The sequence below is a fragment of the Oncorhynchus kisutch genome, linkage group LG7, assembly GCF_002021735.2.
Source record: "Oncorhynchus kisutch isolate 150728-3 linkage group LG7, Okis_V2, whole genome shotgun sequence".
Taxonomy (NCBI): domain Eukaryota; kingdom Metazoa; phylum Chordata; class Actinopteri; order Salmoniformes; family Salmonidae; genus Oncorhynchus; species Oncorhynchus kisutch.
In genome coordinates this window covers 7050729-7069830 of record NC_034180.2, presented here as the reverse complement: position 1 = coordinate 7069830, position 19102 = coordinate 7050729, and the positions used below count along the sequence as shown (strand labels likewise).

The 19102-nt window shown below is 41.1% G+C and overlaps 2 protein-coding genes across 3 annotated transcripts; both read right to left on the bottom strand.

The window, feature by feature from the left end:
- Positions 1 to 3034: 3034 nt before the first annotated feature.
- On the bottom strand, positions 3035 to 12007 carry LOC109894064 (zinc finger protein 41-like). 2 transcript variants are annotated; one of them, XM_020487286.2, is made up of 3 exons: positions 11570 to 12007; positions 5279 to 5409; positions 3035 to 4913 (listed from the first exon to the last, which is right to left on the bottom strand). In XM_020487286.2, exons 1-3 carry the CDS (start codon positions 11823 to 11825, stop codon positions 3744 to 3746), a joined length of 1557 nt encoding a protein of 518 aa, XP_020342875.1. In that variant the 5' UTR covers positions 11826 to 12007; the 3' UTR covers positions 3035 to 3743. The 2 variants fall into 2 exon arrangements, with proteins under 2 accessions (XP_020342875.1, XP_020342876.1); XM_020487287.2 differs by having other exon boundaries at positions 5318 to 5409.
- Positions 12008 to 15801: 3794 nt separating this feature from the next.
- Positions 15802 to 19014, bottom strand: LOC109894076 (zinc finger protein 34-like). Its single transcript, XM_020487304.2, has 3 exons — positions 18506 to 19014; positions 17956 to 18083; positions 15802 to 17776 (listed from the first exon to the last, which is right to left on the bottom strand). The coding sequence occupies exons 1-3, from the start codon at positions 18759 to 18761 to the stop codon at positions 16502 to 16504; spliced, it is 1659 nt and encodes a 552-aa protein (XP_020342893.2). The 5' UTR covers positions 18762 to 19014; the 3' UTR covers positions 15802 to 16501.
- Between the last annotated feature and the right edge of the window lie 88 nt (positions 19015 to 19102).

Sequence of the window (19102 nt, the reverse complement as noted above, 5' to 3'; positions counted from 1 at the left end):
CTAACCACTAGGCTACCCTGCCGCCCCAGGGTAGCCTTTAATTGGATGATACGTATTTTGAGCAAGAGAAACTTGCTTATGTACGCAAGTATGCGTGTTACCTATCCCCACTACGTTTGAGTCCTATACTGTAGTTACAGAATGACATAAATATGTGGCTAAAAAATAAGTCAGCAATGATAAGTTAAAAGTCAGACAAACAATGAAAGAGAGAAAAAGTAAGGAACTGCATTAAAGACCAAAATTGGTTAAAGAAAATTGTGATATATAAAAATATACCAGTTTCATTTAAGGACCAAAAAATGACAGCTGTGCCATATAAATGGCAAACAATTTGGGGAGAGATTTTCGATGTACCGATTCCATTGGCACATGGTTTATGAATTGACATGCAAAACGACGCCGTATTCAAATTTTGAATTTAAATTATACAAAATTATTGCAACCAATATAATTTTATATGGGGAATACAACCTTCCTAGCTCTGCAGATTTTGCTGCGAGGAAGCAGTCATTAGATAATTTATTTTGGTACAGTCCATATGAAGCCCGTTTTTGGTCACAGGAATGGCTGAAAAAATGGGAGGGGTTGAATGGAGCTGAAGGGTGGAACTAATAACAAGACAACAAATGTAAAACATACGGGGTCTGTAAGATGTATATAGGTTGAGAACTTTTGTGAAATAGCACAGATAGAAATCAAACTGGATGGACATCAGGAATAGAGGAAGGCCAGGACTAAAAACAAACTAAATATAACTATTGTAAAAATAGATTGTGTCTGTAAAATATATATATATTATGTATAAGCTGGAAGTAGACTCCTATGTGTTATTGTTTATTAGTTTTCTCCAATTAGGGATAGATTGTATATATATATATTTGCCCAAAAAATATGGGGGATTGGAAATTATGCAGACAATTACATTGATGTAAGCTTCAATCTATCCGCAATATTAAAGCCAAAAACACAATAATAAAATAAAAGTTAGACAAACATGATTAAACTATTTTGATGTGTATAGTAGGTGTTTGTTAGCATATGGATATGTGTATATTAAGTGTATATTGGTTATAAAAGGGCTGTTGGGTTTATGCAGAATAGGGTGAGATCAGATGTGATGTATACAGTGCCTTGCGAAAGTATTCGGCCCCCTTGAACTTAACCTTTTGCCACATTTCAGGCTTCAAACATAAAGATATAAAACTGTATTTTTTTGTGAAGAATCAACAACAAGTGGGACACAATCATGAAGTGGAACGACATTTATTGGATATTTCAAACTTTTTTAACAAATCAAAAACTGAAAAATTGGGCGTGCAAAATTATTCAGCCCCTTTACTTTCAGTGCAGCAAACTCTCTCCAGAAGTTCAGTGAGGATCTCTGAATGATCCAATGTTGACCTAAATGACTAATGATGATAAATACAATCCACCTGTGTGTAATCAAGTCTCCGTATAAATGCACCTGCACTGTGATAGTCTCAGAGGTCCGTTAAAAGCGTAGAGAGCATCATGAAGAACAAGGAACACACCAGGCAGGTCCGAGATACTGTTGTGAAGAAGTTTAAAGCCGGATTTGGATACAAAAAGATTTCCCAAGCTTTAAACATCCCAAGGAGCACTGTGCAAGCGATAATATTGAAATGGAAGGAGTATCAGACCACTGCAAATCTACCAAGACCTGGCCGTCCCTCTAAACTTTCAGCTCATACAAGGAGAAGACTGATCAGAGATGCAGCCAAGAGGCCCATGATCACTCTGGATGAACTGCAGAGATCTACAGCTGAGGTGGGAGACTCTGTCCATAGGACAACAATCAGTCGTATATTGCACAAATCTGGCCTTTATGGAAGAGTGGCAAGAAGAAATCCATTTCTTAAAGATATCCATAAAAAGTGTTGTTTAAAGTTTGCCACAAGCCACCTGGGAGACACACCAAACATGTGGAAGAAGGTGCTCTGGTCAGATGAAACCAAAATTGAACTTTTTGGCTACAATGCAAAATGTTATGTTTGGCGTAAAAGCAACACAGTTCATCACCCTGAACACACCATCCCCACTGTCAAACATGGTGGTAGCAGCATCATGGTTTGGGCCTGCTTTTCTTCAGCAGGGACAGGGAAGATGGTTAAAATTGATGGGAAGATGGATGGAGCCAAATACAGGACCATTCTGGAAGAAAACCTGATGGAGTCTGCAAAAGACCTGAGACTGGAACGGAGATTTGTCTTCCAACAAGACAATGATCCAAACCATAAAGCAAAATCTACAATGGAATGGTTCAAAAATAAACATATCCAGGTGTTAGAATGGCCAAGTCAAAGTCCAGACCTGAATCCAATCGAGAATCTGTGGAAAGAACTGAAAACTGCTGTTCACAAATGCTCTCCATCCAACCTCACTGAGCTCGAGCTGTTTTGCAAGGAGGAATGGGAAAAAATGTCAGTCTCTCGATGTGCAAAACTGATAGAGACATACCCCAAGCGACTTACAGCTGTAATCGCAGCAAAAGGTGGCACTACAAAGTATTAACTTAAGGGGGCTGAATAATTTTGCACGCCCAATTTTTCAGTTTTTGATTTGTTAAAAAAAGTTTCAAATATCCAATAAATGTCGTTCCACTTCATGATTGTGTCCCACTTGTTGTTGATTCTTCACAAAAAGTAGTTTTATATCTTCATGTTTGAAGACTCCAGTGTTAATCTGCAAAATTGTAATTATTTGCCTACCTCCTCATGCCTTTTGCACACATTGTATATAGACCCCCCCTTTGTTTTCTACTGTGTTATTGACTTGTTAATTGTTTACTCCATGTGTAACTCTTTGTTGTATGCTCACACTGCTATGCTTTATCTTGGCCAGGTCGCAGTTGCAAATGAGAACTTGTTCTCAACTAGCCTACCTGGTTAAATAAAGGTGAAATAAAAAAAAAAAGCCTGAAATGTGGCAAAAGGTTGCAAAGTTCAAGGGGGCCGAATACTTTCGCAAGGCACTGTACGAAAGAGAATCTCAACAAGTGTCTTAGACAAAAAAAAGTCCCATTTTGTGTTTATTAAACATAAACAAGTTAATACACCATATGAAAACCACACACACACACACCTCAACTACAGAGCTGCATGAACTTCATTTTCACATTAAAATAATATTGTGGGAAAAAATTAAGTAGTTCAATGGAAGTAATGAAAGATGCAGTTGTGAACATTATATAGCCTACAGAGTACAAACAATACGTTAAATACTTTTTAGGCATATGCATGTCTTATACAGTGAGTGTACAAAACATTAGGAACACCTTATGTTCTCTCTGCTACCGCACGGCAAGCGGTACCGGAGCACCAATTCTAGGTCCAAAAGGCTTCTTACCAGCTTCTACCCCCAAGTCACAAGACTCCTGACTCTGTACCGGTACCTCCTGTATATAGCCTCGCTACTGTCATTTTACTTCTTAACACTTATTTTTCTTAAAACTGCATTGTTGGTTAAGGGCTCGTGAGTAAGCATTTCACTGTAAGGTCTACCTGTTGTATTCGGTGCATGTGACAAATACAATTTGACTTGACCTTCCTAATATGGAGTTGCACCTCCTTTGGCCCTCAGTACAGCCTCAATTCGTTGGGGCATGAAAGCGTTCAACAGGGATGCTGGCCCAGACTGACTCAAAGGCTTGAAAGTCTACCTTTAATGCAGGCTTTGATCTAAACGTCAGAAGCTATCAAATGGAATGGTTACTTTCTATGTTATAGAGTGGAGTGGGTTTTCTCCTGATGTATTCTGAGGTAGCTCCTCTCAGAGAACCTCTTCCCGCAGTGCGTACAGGTGAACGGCCTCTCTCCCGTGTGAACCTTCAGGTGACTCTTCAGTTTGTCCTGGCGGGAGAACCTCTTCTCGCACTGGGGGCAGCTGTAAGGTTTCTCCCCTGTGTGGACCCTCTGGTGCCGCTTCAGGGTGCCAGCCTCGGTGAAGCGCATGTGGCACTGGGTGCAGCTGAATGGTTTCTCCCCTGTGTGGACCCTCTGGTGGATCGCCACATTCTGGGGGCAGCTGAAGCCTTTGTTACAGAACATACAGAGGAACCGTTTCTCTTTACTATTGCCTGATGCTGCTACCCCTCCCCGAGCCTGGGCTCTAGCCCTGTTGTTTGAGTTCAATACCTGATCGAAAAAGACATGGCCGTGTGAATCTGAAGATCCCATCGACGTGGACACAGGGTCTCGATCTCTGAGCGTGTGTAAAGGGGAGTGGGTCGCAACATTTGGATTTGTCTCTAAGCTTTCCCTGTAGTCTAAAAAATCTCTGCCCTGCGAGTGTCCTTCTCCTAGGTGATTATCTGTATTCCATGTGGAAGGAACGTCGCCCTCCAATTTCACAGTCACTTCATTTATGACAAGCCCCTCCCCTTTCTTATCTAAGTACCCTTCAGAGTATACACTACTACTGTACTGATTCCAGTCCCCTATAGACAGATCAGTCTGTGTTTCTAAACCCAGGGGAATGTTGCCAGGGTCCTTCTCTGTAGTGTAAGAACAAGCAGGATCATCACCACCAGTGTCTAACATGTCACAATCACCATCCCCACGGGAATGAACAGGCCTCTGGCTCTGGTGAAATACCGGTAAATAGTCTGAGCCGGGAGCAGGAGGACAGCCCAGCGTCCCCAGACCTGGATCTGATATTTGGTCAGGTCCTGTGTGTAAGAGACTGTGTGTTACAGTTAACGTCTTGGTGTCTGTCTTTGACTTCACGACGGCGTTCAGCGTTCCACTGACCTCCGTGATGCTGCGTTGGGTCCTGGGCTGCGCTGCGTCGGTGGTGGGGTCCTTGACTCCAGTCTGGATGTTTCTGCTGTGCCGTGGGTCCTCGTCTCCTTCAGACCTCTCTAGCTTGAACCCAGGACCTGCATCTGCAGGCTGACAAGAAGAGGGGAGGTTATTACCGGTACAAGAGTAGAATTGGATAAGTCTCACAAGCTTCCTTATGGCTAATGTACATGTGAATGGCTGAAGGGTGCCTTTCCGAAATAAATGGGCCACATTTGACTTACAAAGTAACTGTAATTTGTAATGCAACACTATTACACTAAGCCATGGCTCTCCAACCATGTCCCTGGAGAGATACCCTTCTGTTGGTTTTCACTTCAACCCCAGTTGTAAGTAACCTGATTCAGTTGATCAACCAGCTAATTATTAGAATCAGGTGCACTAGATTAGGGTTGGAGTGAAAACCTACAGGACAGTAGCCCACCAGGAACAGGGTTGGAGAGCCCTGAACGAACCTCTATCACGACAACGTGCTGGGTTGAGGATCCACTCGCCTCATCAACAGTAATTGGTTGGTCATCATTCCATGTATTGTGTCCCGCTGGCTTCACAAAGCTCCTGTGGCCTCCAGTGAGATGTCCTTCACCTGAGAGAGTGATTGGGGGAAAAGCGGTTGTTAGGTTAACTACGGTGGTATAGACATCTTTCTACAAGGGCAATGCGTGTAATTTGATTACTGAACACGGGGGAGTTCTCTGAAAACACACCAAAAAAAACATACATTCATGAGAAACATGTAAATGTATTTCACACTACCTTTGGATTATAATAGGATTTTAAGCCTTGTGTGAAGTCAAAAAACAATATTTGCCTGTGTTTTGCATGTACAGTACCAGTCAAAAGTTTGGACACACCTACTCATTCAAGGGTTTTTCTTTATTTTTTACTATTTTCTACATTGTAGAATAATAGTGAAGACATCAACTATGAAATAACATGCAATCACGCAGTAAAAAAAAAAAGAAAAGTTAAACAAATCAAGTTATATTTTATATTCCTCGAAGTCAAATCAAATTTTATTGGTCACATAAACTCTCATCTGCTAACCATGTGTAACGAAATGCTTGTGCTACTAGTTCCAACTGTGCAGTAATATCTCACAAGTAATCTAACAATTTCACAACAACTACCTTCTACACACACACACACACGTGTAAAGGAATGAATAAGAATATGTACATATAAATATATGGACGAGCGATGGCCGTGCGGCATAGGCAAGATGCAGTAGATGGTATAGAGTACAGTATATACATATGAGATGAGTAATGTAGGGTATGTAAACATATAAAGTGGCATTGTTTAAAGTGGCTAGTGATACATTTATTACATAAATGTTTCATTATTAAAAGTGGCTAGAGATTTGAATCAGTATGTTGGCAGCAGCCACTATATGTTAGTGATGGCTGTTTAACAGTCTGATGGCCTTGAGATGTTTTTCAGTCTCTCGGTCCCAGTTTTGATGCACCTGTACTGACCTCGCCTTCTGGATGGTAGCGGGGTGAACAGGCAGTGGCTCGGACGGTTGTTGTATTTGATTGGATTGTATTATCTTTTAGTCCCCATTTGGACTAATCTTCCATGAGTCCTTAAACATTCAAATACAATTTATAATGCGAAAACATTCACACATATAACACACTATTAAAAACATACATAATATACTAACATAAAGACCCAATAAATACTCAATCTAAAAAAATATTGATTCTTCATCTACTATAGTCCCACAACATTTCTATGCATTATATTTAAATAGTTTTAAAATAATGTTTAAATTTATACGTTGAAAGGTTTCTGGTTTGCTCAATTAATTTATTCAATTTCTTTATTGCTCTAAATCAAAATGTTATTTAGCCTATTTCTCTTTTCTGTCTGGATAACACATAGATGGTGGACAATCTATTCCTAGTATTTACGGAATGTCTGCCTCTTACCAACGGAATACTGTTGTGAATAGAACTTGGCCATTTTAAATGATGACCAGCTTTATGGAGGTAGTCACCTGGAATGCATTTCAATTTTACAGGTGTGTACCTTGTTGATTGAATTTGTGCAATTTCTTTCCTTCTTAATGAGTTTGAGCCAATCAGTTGTGTTGTAACAAGGTAGGGGTGGTATACAGAAGATAGCCCTATTTGGTAAAAGACAAGTCCATATTATGGCAAGAACAGCTCAAATAAGCAAAGTGAAACAGTCCATCATTAATTTACGACATGAAGGTCAGACAATGCGAAAATGTGCAGTCACAAAAACCATCAAGCGCTATGATGAAACTGGCTCCCATGAGGACCGCCACAGGAAAGGAAGACCTAGAGTTACCTCTGCTGCAGAGGATGAGTTCATTAGAGTTACCAGCCTCAGAAATTGCAGCCCAAATAAATGCTTCACAGAATTTAAGTAACAGACACATTAAAATCAACTGTTCAGAGGAGACAGCGTGAATCAGGCCTTCGTGGTAGAATTACTGCAAAGAAACCTCTACTGAAGGACACCAAAAGAAGAGACGTGCTTAGGCCAAGAAACACAAGCAATGGACATTTGACAGGTGGAAATCTGTCCTTTGGTCTGATGAGTCCAAATTGGAGATTTTTGAGTCTAACCGCTGTGTCTTTGTGAGACACGGTGTGGGTTAACAGATGATCTCCGCATGTGTATTTCCCACCATAAAACATGGAAGGTGGTGTGATATGGTATGGGGTGCTTTACTGGTGACACTGTCTGTGATTTATTTAGAATTCAAGGCACACTTAACCAGCATGACTACCACAGCATTTTGCAGTGATACGCCATCCCATCTGGTTTGGGCTTAGTGGGACTATCATTTGTTTTTCAACAGGACAATGACCCAACAAACCTCTAGGCTGTGTAAGGGCTATTTGACCAAGAAGGAGAGTGATGTAGTGCTGCATCAGATGACCTGGTCTCCACAATCACCCAACCTCAACCCAAATTAGATGGTTTGGGATGAGTTGGACCACAGAGTGGAGGAAAAGCAGCCAACAAGTGCTCAGCACATGTGGGAACTACTTCAAGACTGTTGGAAAATCATTCCAGGTGAAGCTGGTTGAGAGAATGCCAAGAGTGTGCAAAGCTGTCAAAGAAAAAGGTGGCTACTTGAAGAACCTCAAATATCAAATATATTTAGATTTGTTTAACACTTTTTTGGTTACTACATGATTCCATATGTCATTTCATAGTTTTGACGTATTCACTATTATTCTACAATGTAGAAAATAGTAAAAAATTAAGAAAAACCCTTGAATGAGTAGGTGTTCTGAAACTTTGGACCGGTAGTGTATATTTAAAAGAAAAATGGAGCTTACCTGTATTGTATGTTATTTTGGCATTAATACAGTGGGGCATAAAAAGTATTTAGTCAGCCACCAATTGTCCAAAGTTCTCCCACTTAAAAAGATGAGAGGCCTTTAATTTTCATCATAGGTACACTTCAACTATGACAGACAAAATTTGATTTTTTTCCCCAGAAAATCACATTGTAGGATTTCTAATGAATTTATTAGCAAATTATGGTGGAAATTAAGTATTTGGTCACCTACAAACAAGCAAGATTTTTGGCTCTCACAGACCTGTAACTTCTTCTTTAAGAGGCTCCTCTGTCCTCCACTCGTTACCTGTATTAAATGGCACCTGTTTGAACTTGTTATCAGTATAAAAGACATCCGTCCACAACCTCAAACAGTCACAGTCCAAACTCCACTATGGCCAAGACCAAAGAGCTGTCAAAGGACACCAGAAACAAAATTGTAGACCTGCACCAGGCTGGGAAGACTGAATCTGCAATACGTAAGCAGCTTGGTTTGAAGAAATCACCTGTGGGAGCAATTATTAGGAAATGGAAGATATACAAGACCACTGATAATCTCCCTCGATCTGGGGCTCCACGCAAGTTCTCACCCCGTGGGGTCAAAATGATCACAAGAACGGTGAGCAAATATCCCAGAACCACACAGGGGGACCTAGTGAATGACCTGCAGAGAGCTGGGACCAAAGTAACAAAGCCTACCATCAGCAAGGGCATTGAAGATGAAACGTGGATGGGACAATGATCCCAAACACACCGCCCGGGCAACGATGGAGTGGCTTCGTAAGAAGCATTTCAAGGTCCTGGAGTGGCCTAGCCAGTCTCCAGATCTCAACCCCATAGAACATCTTTGGAGGGAGTTGAAAGTCCGTGTTGCCCAGCAACAGACCCAAAACATCACTGCTCTAGAGGAGATCTGCATGGAGGAATGGGCCAAAATACCAGCAACAGTGTGTGAAAACCTTGTCAAACGTTTTCTGTAAGTCTTCACCTCTGTCATCGCCAACAAAGGGTATATAACAAAGTATTTAGATAAACTGTTGTTATTGACCAAATAGTTATTTTCCACCATAATTTGCAAATAAATTCATTAGAAATCCTACAATGTGATTTTTTGGGAAAAATAATCTCATTTTGTCTGTCATAGTTGAAGTGTACCTATGATGAAAATTACAGGCCTCTCATCTTTTTAAGTGGGAGAACTTGCACAATTGGTGGCTGACTAAATACTTTTTTGCCCCACTGTATGTGTCACATATCAGTTTGCAAACAAACGTAAAAATATATATAATTGAGTTAATAAAGCTGCATATAAACATGGTCTCTTTGTTTTCTTGAGTAAGGCAGCTCCAAAAATGCAGGTGTTTCAGCTTAGTTCAGTGCTTTCTGTGGTGTTAGGGCGAGCCAGCAGAAAATAGGAGCATTGCGCCATGATTGGCTCAGTGTTCTGTCACTTATGGGGACACTACATCATCGGCAAGTTTAAGTCTTTAGTAAGGGTAGACATCCAAAGATTCAGCCCTTTGGGTCCTGCCATAGAGTTATATTGCAAGTGCCCTTCCAAGAAGGCTCAAGATCATTGGCCACAGATAAAATTACATCAAATCACATTATTTGTTCAGTAGCTTTGACTTGATGTCAACATCTTTCAATCACATTACTTTCAAAGACTTAGTTAGCAGTCATCATCATGAATCAAGTCATCAATTTACTGGCAAATCCTTTTTAATCCTTGTCATATGAAGAGAAATTACAGATAAAAACGTATCGTTTCTCATCGGCCATTGGACAAAGACTTGCACGACAAGTTGGAAATCACCTTCCATACAACTCCTTGTTGAATGTGCATCAGTGGCTAACTGCAAGCATTGCAAAGCAACCACTAGCCTGCTATTCAATGGAGTGGCTGTGTGTTTTTTTCCCCCGAATTCCCACCATAAATCCAAATAGTGCCAGACTTTGATGACAAAATTTGCCCACAAAGGTGCCACGCCACCTTCCTGTTTAAGTGACATCACAAAGTGAGTGCTGAACATTCTATAATAGAATTGTGTTATTTGACGCAAGACCCAAACGGCATTCAATGTGCCTCACGCTAATAATTTGGTATATTTTCACCTCTTAATTTCACCCACTGTTCTAACTTCGTGGTGCACATGTAGCCTATAACCTGTTTTAGAGAAATGTAATCATTGAATATTGTAAGAGCTTTCATTGTCTGTTTATATGCCCCCTTTATTTATCCTACGGTTCTGACTTGGTGTACAGGGAAAACACTAAGAACGGCCCATGTTCTGAATTCTGTCGCTGTACATTTCAAAAGTGCTGAACAAATAGTTATGACTACGTCCGTCGACGCTTGCTCATTGTCTTAATCAAAATTACGGATTGCCTCTTATCCGATTGTCTTCCCTTATGCCATAGTTTGTACATCTGAATTGTCAGTAGAAACCACATTTGTTTAAGCAAGTCAGCCATGTTTTTTTTAAGGCAGTAAATGAGGCTGAATGAACTGTTTCACTGACAGACAAGGCTCTGCTGATAGCCAGGTGTAGCAGTGGTAAGGTGTTGGGACAGCTTTATGTATGCCCTAACAGTTTGTGGGCACCGTTTGTCACCGTTATAGTGCAATTAATTTATTGTTTGGTGTTATGGCTTTGCTGGCATGCATCCCACATTTCGTTTTTTTTTGCCCCACCAAGATTTACATGGTAAAATCGCCACTGGTCTCATCACAAATCAACTGCATTTCACTATTTATTTTTATTTTTAAACAACTTCTACCAGAAAAATGGCTAACTTTAGGCCACTGGGTTCCCGAATGGCGCAGTGCTTGAGGCGTCAGTAGACACCTTGGTTCGATTCCAGGCTGTATCACAATCGGCCGTGATTGGGAGTCCCATAGGGCAGCGCACAATTGGCCCAGCGTCGTCCGGGTTTGGCCGTCTTTGTAAATAAGAATGAGTTCTTAGCTGCCTTGCCTAGTTAAATAAAAGGTTAAATAAATCAAATCAAATACTACAGCCTATGTCTACAGCCTATGTGCGTTAGCATTCTAGCTAACAAGTGCTGTTGCCGAAATAAGTATTTTACAAAGATCCCAACCAAATATAATATTAGTGTCTGTTCAATCTAAATTATAAACATTGTAAGCGTACTATGACATCCCCAAAATATGGTTTTGATTACAATAACTATGAATGTTTCTTCGAGGCAGCGGCGCTAACTGCTTTAATTCTTCATCCAAAGGTCTCGCTTATCTGGTTAGAATACGATAGTGTCTTTGCACAAGATAGGTAGTTAAGTAATCACGGCACTTTTTCCATACTATCCTAAAACTGACCAAGACCCAATTCTTGGTAAGACATCTGAACACATGGGAAACGGGGCGACAGCACCATCGGCCTTCTGCAACATGTACCTCTTGCCAATCCTGTTTTGAATCGGTCGAGGATCTTGACACTACTGGGACGATGCTCCCGTGCCACCTTCAGTTCCAGTAGTTGTAGTTTCCTCCGTAATCCGCTGTTTTCTTTCTGGCTTTGAGAAATTTCCAAACGAAACACTGCATAGTCGTCGTCTACGAGTTTACAGATCTCTGCAACGGCTGCATTCGCTAGAACCTCCATGACGGAGGCTATTTGAGTGTGAAAACCCATATCGTTACAGTCAGCCATTGTTAGCAGCTAGCTAAATAGCGTTACCTAGATAACATATATCAACAAGTACTTTCACCAACACGAATTACACACGATTTGGGGTAAGTATGTGATACTGGGAAGTTAAATAAGTACAATTTTGAGTTTCTAACAAACGTCTAAATAACTAAAACGCTAAGTGACGAAATTGTTCACTTCCGTTTAAGGGTCTTATTGGTTGGCGTCATAGCTAAAGGGCGTGGTTAAATGAAAAACTCACGCGTGCTGTTCTTTTAGTTACGGTACTATTTATTACACATCAAATATCCTATGATCAGTATATTTCAAACTCAGAGCAGACTTGTTATAAAGAACAGTGTGTTAGCAAGAATATAGTAGAATATAAGTAATTACTTTATTCCATCTACATCACCCTAGTAACGTAAATATTCAGCTGGGCCGTATTAATTTGTATTTTATTATATGCATTACGCCGTTTCTGTTGCAAAAGTTTCTTAAATGGAAGCAAATGGAACGATACGGGGAGGGACCTACATAGACTGAAAAAAGAATGGGGACATACCTGAATTTGTCCAATCGAAACTCTCGTTTTACTTGCACAACTGTTTGGACGAACGATTACATCCCTGTCCTTGTTCTGCCTAGGTTGACTGTCTCTAAAAACAGGGATGTACACAAGCCTGATTCAAATGACAAGTTAAGTACCATCCTAAACGGATTCAGTTTGTAGAGAACAGTCAGTCTGGAATATCAAGCCCAAGTTCACATTCGTTTATGTTTAATATTCGCCCCCAGTCATCACAAGACCTGAAGGCTTCAGGCCATTTACTGAAAACAGCTTGAGGTCAAGGACTGTTTGTAAAGATCCCATACTACAGATGATAGATAACCTTGTGAACTCTGGGTTTTTAATAACGGAAACAGTTAAGAGGGACTTGACTTGAGCATGTTTTGGTCGTTGTTCCATTGATGAACACAGTGACATGGTGACGTACATCAGTATAAATAAGCCAACAGTATGTAGCCGAGTAAGTAAATTACTAAGTGGCAATGTTTGCTACAGCCATGGGGGGTTCATAGCAATAATACACATAACAGATATGGGAGATATACAGTGCATTGGACATTTGAATTTCAAAACACTTGGGCCGTAGTAATAACTAGCTTTTGCTTGGATTGTATAAAACAAATACGAGAGACAAAAGTAAGCTACGCCTTCTAAGGTCTCACATACAAGCAGGGCTTGGCTTGGTTAAACCCCAGGATGGGAGACCAAAGGCATAGCTGTAGATAGATAAACTGTTCAGTAGGAAGTGCTGCCCATCCTTAACCATGAAAACTCATACCTGAACGTGTATATACAAATATTGTATTTTTCTTATAGTAATTGTCATGGTTTTTATATGTTGACATAAAAACAATGTGAAATTATAAGAAAGGAATTTATTTTGTAGAGGTTACATTATGAGAGCATACAGTGCCTTTAGAAACTATTCATATCTCTTGACTTAAAGGCTGTAACACAACAAAATGTGGAAAAGGTCAAGGGTTGTGAATACTTTCTGAAAGCACTCTAAGAAACTCTTTACTGTACACACAGAAACATAATATTATCAAATGTGTGGAGAAAGTGGAGTTTATTAAATTGCCATATGTGTTGATTCAAGAATTAAGTATCATGTTTTGGTTTGACGGAGAAGGGTTCCTCAGTTCCTGCAATTATACAAAAATAACCAAGTCAGTCAGCACTGAGTCAATTTTGTATTTAATTTGAACAAAATGGTCATACACTCACATAATGTGAAGTACACTATTCTTATTGCACAAAATAATACATGTGACAAGTAGAATAACTTCTCACTGTGGAAACATGTCACATTTTCTGTTAATTATGGTACCCTCGCTTTGATCAAATTAATTTTAGAATACTTTGAAAAATGTTCAACATTGTTACACACAGCTTCACTACTTTATCCCAAGTAAACATTAAAACACTATCATCTCCTCATTATAAAACACCAGCATCAAAGAACAGTATAAGTTTATCACTTTTCCTTAGTGAAGCATTTTTACAGACACCATCTCACTAACATATCGACTCTGCCTCATCACACTCAATATTTCCTCAGTTCACCTCATCCAGTTCTCTATACATCCAAATCCAAAAGAATAAAATGTACAAAAAGGAACGAGTACTACATATCACACTATACACTATTCATGGGCTGTGTGCATTTTCTGCTGGTGTATCATGAGGTTGCTCCTCTCTGAGAACCTCTTCCCGCAATGCGTACAGACAAACGGCCTTTCTCCCACGTGGACCTTCAGGAGCATCTTCAGCTGTTGCTGGTGGGAGAATCTCTTCTCACACTAGGGGCAGTTGTAGGGTTTCCCCTCTGTGTGGACCCTCTGGTGCCTCTTCAGTTGGTGCTGGAGGGAGAACCTCTTCTCACACTGGGGGCAGGTGTAGGATTTCTCCCCTGTGTGCAACAATAACATTGCGGTCATCAAATCCTCCACCAGGTGCCCTTTGAGTTCCTCAATGAACTTGACACCTTGCTAAACTAATTTTCTGACGATGGGTCACCGCTCGTACTGGGCGACTTCAACATCCCAACATCTGCCTTAGATCAATTTCTTTCTTTCCCCTCCCTTTGACATCACCCTTTCCCGGTCCCCTCCCACTCACAAGGCAGGCAATAGAAATTCTTACCCGTCAATACATAAATCTACCCGCATTTAGCAGGTGTTCATTTTATTCCCTGAACCAGCAGAGTCCTTGCCCATCTTCCGAAAACATCTGAAACCCTATCTCTTCAAAGAGTATCTTAAATAATCCCACAATAATCCCACCCCTCCACTATGTCGCCTCTGGTCCTGGCCTGCTTGCTTATGTCCCCTGGGCCCTTGCCTTCACCGGTCTGGGAATCCAAGATGGCATCCCATTGAAGCTCTATTACTGTATGAAGGCTATATGTATTTCTTCCTTACCTTACTCTCCCATCTTTAATCCACTCAGCAGGTCAATGCTCTCTGGTCTGTCCTCTATTGTCTCCTCTTTCACTAGTAGCAGATCAGGCTTCCCATCCTCCATGTCTACTGACTGTAAGAGGTACAGAGTGAGAGGATGTTGGATCAAGAAATCTGATATGAGCATCTTCTAGTTGGGCAATGAGGGATTGCTAGGAGTACAATTGAAACATGGTAGTTGACTTAAAACTGGAAAAGTGATAGATGATTTGATTACTTGACACTCTTTAATGGTTAGATCATTCAAAAGCATGGTCCCTTATCTGCAGTCTCAGAGTAGAAGTGATGATCAAGGATCAGGTCCCCACCTGTCTACATAGTGTTATTCATTATTATCTAAAAGGCAAATATGATCCTAGATCATCACTTCTACTCTGAGTTGCTTTATGGATATTGGACCTGACTTAATACCATGCAGACAATTTTTTACAGTGGCTCACCTCAGTGAGACTAGTTGTGGTCCTGTGCTAATCAGCTGGTTCCTCTGTGGGTTCAGGAGAAGGTGTGGTCTAGACCCTCCTCACACCCCTCCTCATTCATCATCAGCACCTCTGGACCCTCCTCCTCCTGGAAGAGACAGGTGATACAGATTACACAGACATACACTCCCTCGGCTATGTACACACAGATAATAAACACACTTTCAACATGGAGTGTTTACCCATCCCCACTACGCTTGAGTCCTATACTGTAGTTCCAGAATTACTTCATTGTTGTTAAACCCATCATGGTGGACATGAATATGTTGTTGTGGGTAAAAATTAGTCAGCTATGATAAGTCAAAAGTCATAATCAGACAAATCTGACTAAACTATTTTGAGGTGTACAGTAGGTGTTTGTTAGTGTGTGGGTATGTGTAGGTATATTTAGTAAGTGTATAATGGTTATAACGCACTGTTGGGTGTATGCAGAATAGGGTGAGATGGGATGTATTCTAAAGAGAGTCTCAATGAGTCTTAGAATGAAAAGTCCCATTTTGTGTTTATTAAACATGAACAAGTGTTAAGGTGCCACTCCAGTCTCCTTTACTTAGCAAAAAGGCACATGTTAATAGGTGGTCCAGGACATAGCACAAGTGGGTGGGTTGGGCCTTTCTTCTTTTGTTTACTAGGCCAATGGCATCACAACTTCCCATCAAACCAACTCATTGAATGCCTTACTCCTTGAAGTTTGCAGTTGTGTCAAAAAAAAACTTTTGTTCAAAACATTGTATTGTTCAACATTGTATTTATACTTGCGATATCACTTTACAACAGGAAAAGTTTAATCACGGGAGGAAGTCTTGAAATACACCATATGAAAACCACATACTTCTCAACAAAAAAATCTGCATGAACTCGATAAACTGCATTAATTTTCTCATTAAAAGTGTCTTGGAAAAAAAATTGTTGAATGGAAGTAATGAAACAGGCATTTGTGAACATCTTATATCCGACACAGTACAAACACTATCTATCAGACTTGTTTAGGGTTATACAGTGTATCACACAATGTCTGGATGCAATATTCTACTCAGGATTATTAAACACTGAAATCCGTTACTCTCATTATTCCAAATGTATCTGTGGCTATTTTTGATTGACATCAATGAAAATTCATCTTAGTCTTTCATGCAGGATTTGATCTAAACATCAGAAGCTATCGATTGGAATGGTTACTTTCTGTTATAGAGTGGAATGTTTTTTCTGCTGGTGTATCCTGAGGTAGCTTCTCTCTGAAAACCTCTTCCCGCAGTGTGTACAGGCGAACGGCCTCTCTCCAGTGTGGACCTTCAGGTGCATCTTCAAGTGACCAGCCTGGGCGAAGCGCATGGGACACTGGGTACAGCTGTAGGGTTTTTCCCCTGTGTGGACCCTCTGGTGCCTCTTCAGGTCACCAGCCTGAGCAAAACACATGGGACACTGGGGACAGCTGAAGGGTTTCACTCCTGTGTGAACCATCTGGTGCCTCTTCAGGTTGCCAGCCTGGGCAAAGCGCACGTGACATTGGTTACAGCTGTAGGGTTTCACCCCTGTGTGGACCCTCTGGTGGATCTCCACCTTCTGGGGGCAGCTGAAGCCTTTGTTACAGAACATGCAGAGAAACTGTTTCTCTTTAATACTGCCTGATGTTTCTCCCCCTCCCTGAACCTGGGCTCTAGGCCTGTCTTTTGAGTTCAATACCTGATCGAAAAGGACGCGGCCGTGTGAATCGGAATGCCCCATCGACGTTGACACTGGGTCGTGATCCCTGAGTGCGTGCAAAGGGGAATGGGTCGCAACATTTTGATTTGTCTCTAAGCTTTCCCTGTAATCTAAGAAATCTCTGCCCTGTGAGTGTCTGTCTCCTAGCTGACTATCTTCATTCCATATGGGAGGAGGGTCACCCTCCACTTTCACAGTCACTTCATCTATGAGCAGACCCTCTTCTTTCTTATCTAGGCAACCTTCGGAGTATACACTACTACTGTACCGGTTCCAGCCCCCTCTAGACAGATCAGTGTGTGTCTCTAAACCCAATCGCATGTTGCCAGGGTCCATCTTTGTAGCGTAAGAACAAGACGGATCATTGCCAGTCTCTAACACATCACCTGAGTCCAGATGGGAATTAACAGCCCTCATGTTTGGGTTGCCGTAAAGTAAGTACTCTGAGCCAGGAGCAGGAGGACATCCCAGTGGCCCCAGCCCCAGTCTCTCTGGGTCTGATCTGTGGTCAGATCCTGTGAGTTTAAGGCTTTGTGTTACAGTTAAAGTCTCTGTGTCTGTCTCTGACTTGTGTCTGTCTCTGACCTCCGTGATGCTGCGTTGGGTCCTGGGCTGCACTGTGGCAATGGGGTCCTCTGTGGCTACAGGGTGCACTCCAGCCGTTCCAGTCTGGATGTTTCTACTGTGCCGTGGGTCCTCCTCTCCTTCAGACCTCTCCTGCTTGACCCCAGGACCTGCAGTCTCTGCATCTGTAGACTAACACAAGAAGAGGAGGTTATAACCTAAATTGGATAACAATGTCGTAGGGAAGTCAAACAAGCTCCCCTATGGTAAATGTGCATGTACGCAAGTCAATAGCTGAAGAAAGCCTTGCTGAAATAAACAGGCCATTGATTTACAAAGTAGCATTTTTTATGCAACACTATTACACTAACCTCTATCATGATAACGTGCTGGGTTGAGGTTCCACTCCCCTCATCAGTGATTGGTTGGTCATCTCCCCATGTATTGTGTCCCGCTGGCTTCACAAAGCTCCTGTGGCCTCCAGTGAGATGTCCTTCACCTGAGAGAGTGATTGGGGGAAAGATGGGGTTAAGTCCGGTACTGTCCATGCTCAACTGTATATTGTACCCTATTGACACTGTCTAGAATTGTAAACAATTTAATTGTTAACAATTTAAGGTAACACTTCTTGATATGCTATTTCTCTATGTATTTCTCTATTGTATTATGTTCCATGTACTGTTTTTTTACTGAGTAAATAATAGGAAATGCAGTAAATAGAATATGGTTAGAATATAATATTTTGTCTTTGTGCAAGATAGCTAAGTAATCAGGGGAATTATTGTATACTATCCAAAAACTGACCAAGACCCAATTCTGGGTAACACATCTGAACACGTGCAGAAGAGGGGGGACAGGCACTGAACTATCTATATATGAACGGTGACAGGCCGCGTAGCCTCCGCCTTCTGCAGAACATACCTCTTGCCATTCCTCTGTACCGGTCGAGGATCTTGATACTGGGACGACTGGCTAGGACGCGGTCCCGTGCCATCTTCAGTTCAAGTAGCTGTAGTTTCCTCCGCAATGACCTGTTTTCTTTCTGGCTTTGAGTTATTTCCAAACGAAACACTGCATAGTCGTCGTCTACGAGTTTACAGATCTCTGCCACGGCGGCATTCGCTAACACCTCCATTATGGAGGCAATTTGCGTGTGGAAAACCATACCGTTAGTCATTGTTAGCTAACGTTAGCAGCTAGCTAGCGTTAACTATATATCTATCACAAAGTCCTGTCTCTAACAAGTATTAAAAACTACATATGGTAAGTATGTGATTCTGTGCCGTTAAATTGATCATTTTAAGTGCCATGGTTTTAATAAACGTCTAAATAGCAACGATAAACACGCCAACGTGAAAGTTGTTACTCGTAATTTACTTCCGTTTACACCGAAGAGAAATTATGTTATTGGTAGGCGTCATAGAAGGGTGTGGCTAAATAAAGGGTATGCGCGCTGTAATGTGAATTACGGTACTGCTTATTACGTTCCACGTCAAACCTATTCATGATCACTATCTT

Coding starts and splice junctions, on each gene's coding strand:
- LOC109894064 (XM_020487286.2), bottom strand. CDS start 11,825: ATGGCTGACTGTAACGATATGGGTTTTCACACTCAAATAGCCTCCGTC. Junction 5,410..11,569: donor CAAAACAGGATTGGCAAGAG/GTACATGTTGCA, acceptor TCACTCTCTCAG/GTGAAGGACATCTCACTGGA. Junction 4,914..5,278: donor AGCACGTTGTCGTGATAGAG/GTTCGTTCAGGG, acceptor TCTTCTTGTCAG/CCTGCAGATGCAGGTCCTGG.
- LOC109894076 (XM_020487304.2), bottom strand. CDS start 18,761: ATGACTAACGGTATGGTTTTCCACACGCAAATTGCCTCCATAATGGAG. Junction 18,084..18,505: donor GTACAGAGGAATGGCAAGAG/GTATGTTCTGCA, acceptor TCACTCTCTCAG/GTGAAGGACATCTCACTGGA. Junction 17,777..17,955: donor AGCACGTTATCATGATAGAG/GTTAGTGTAATA, acceptor TTCTTGTGTTAG/TCTACAGATGCAGAGACTGC.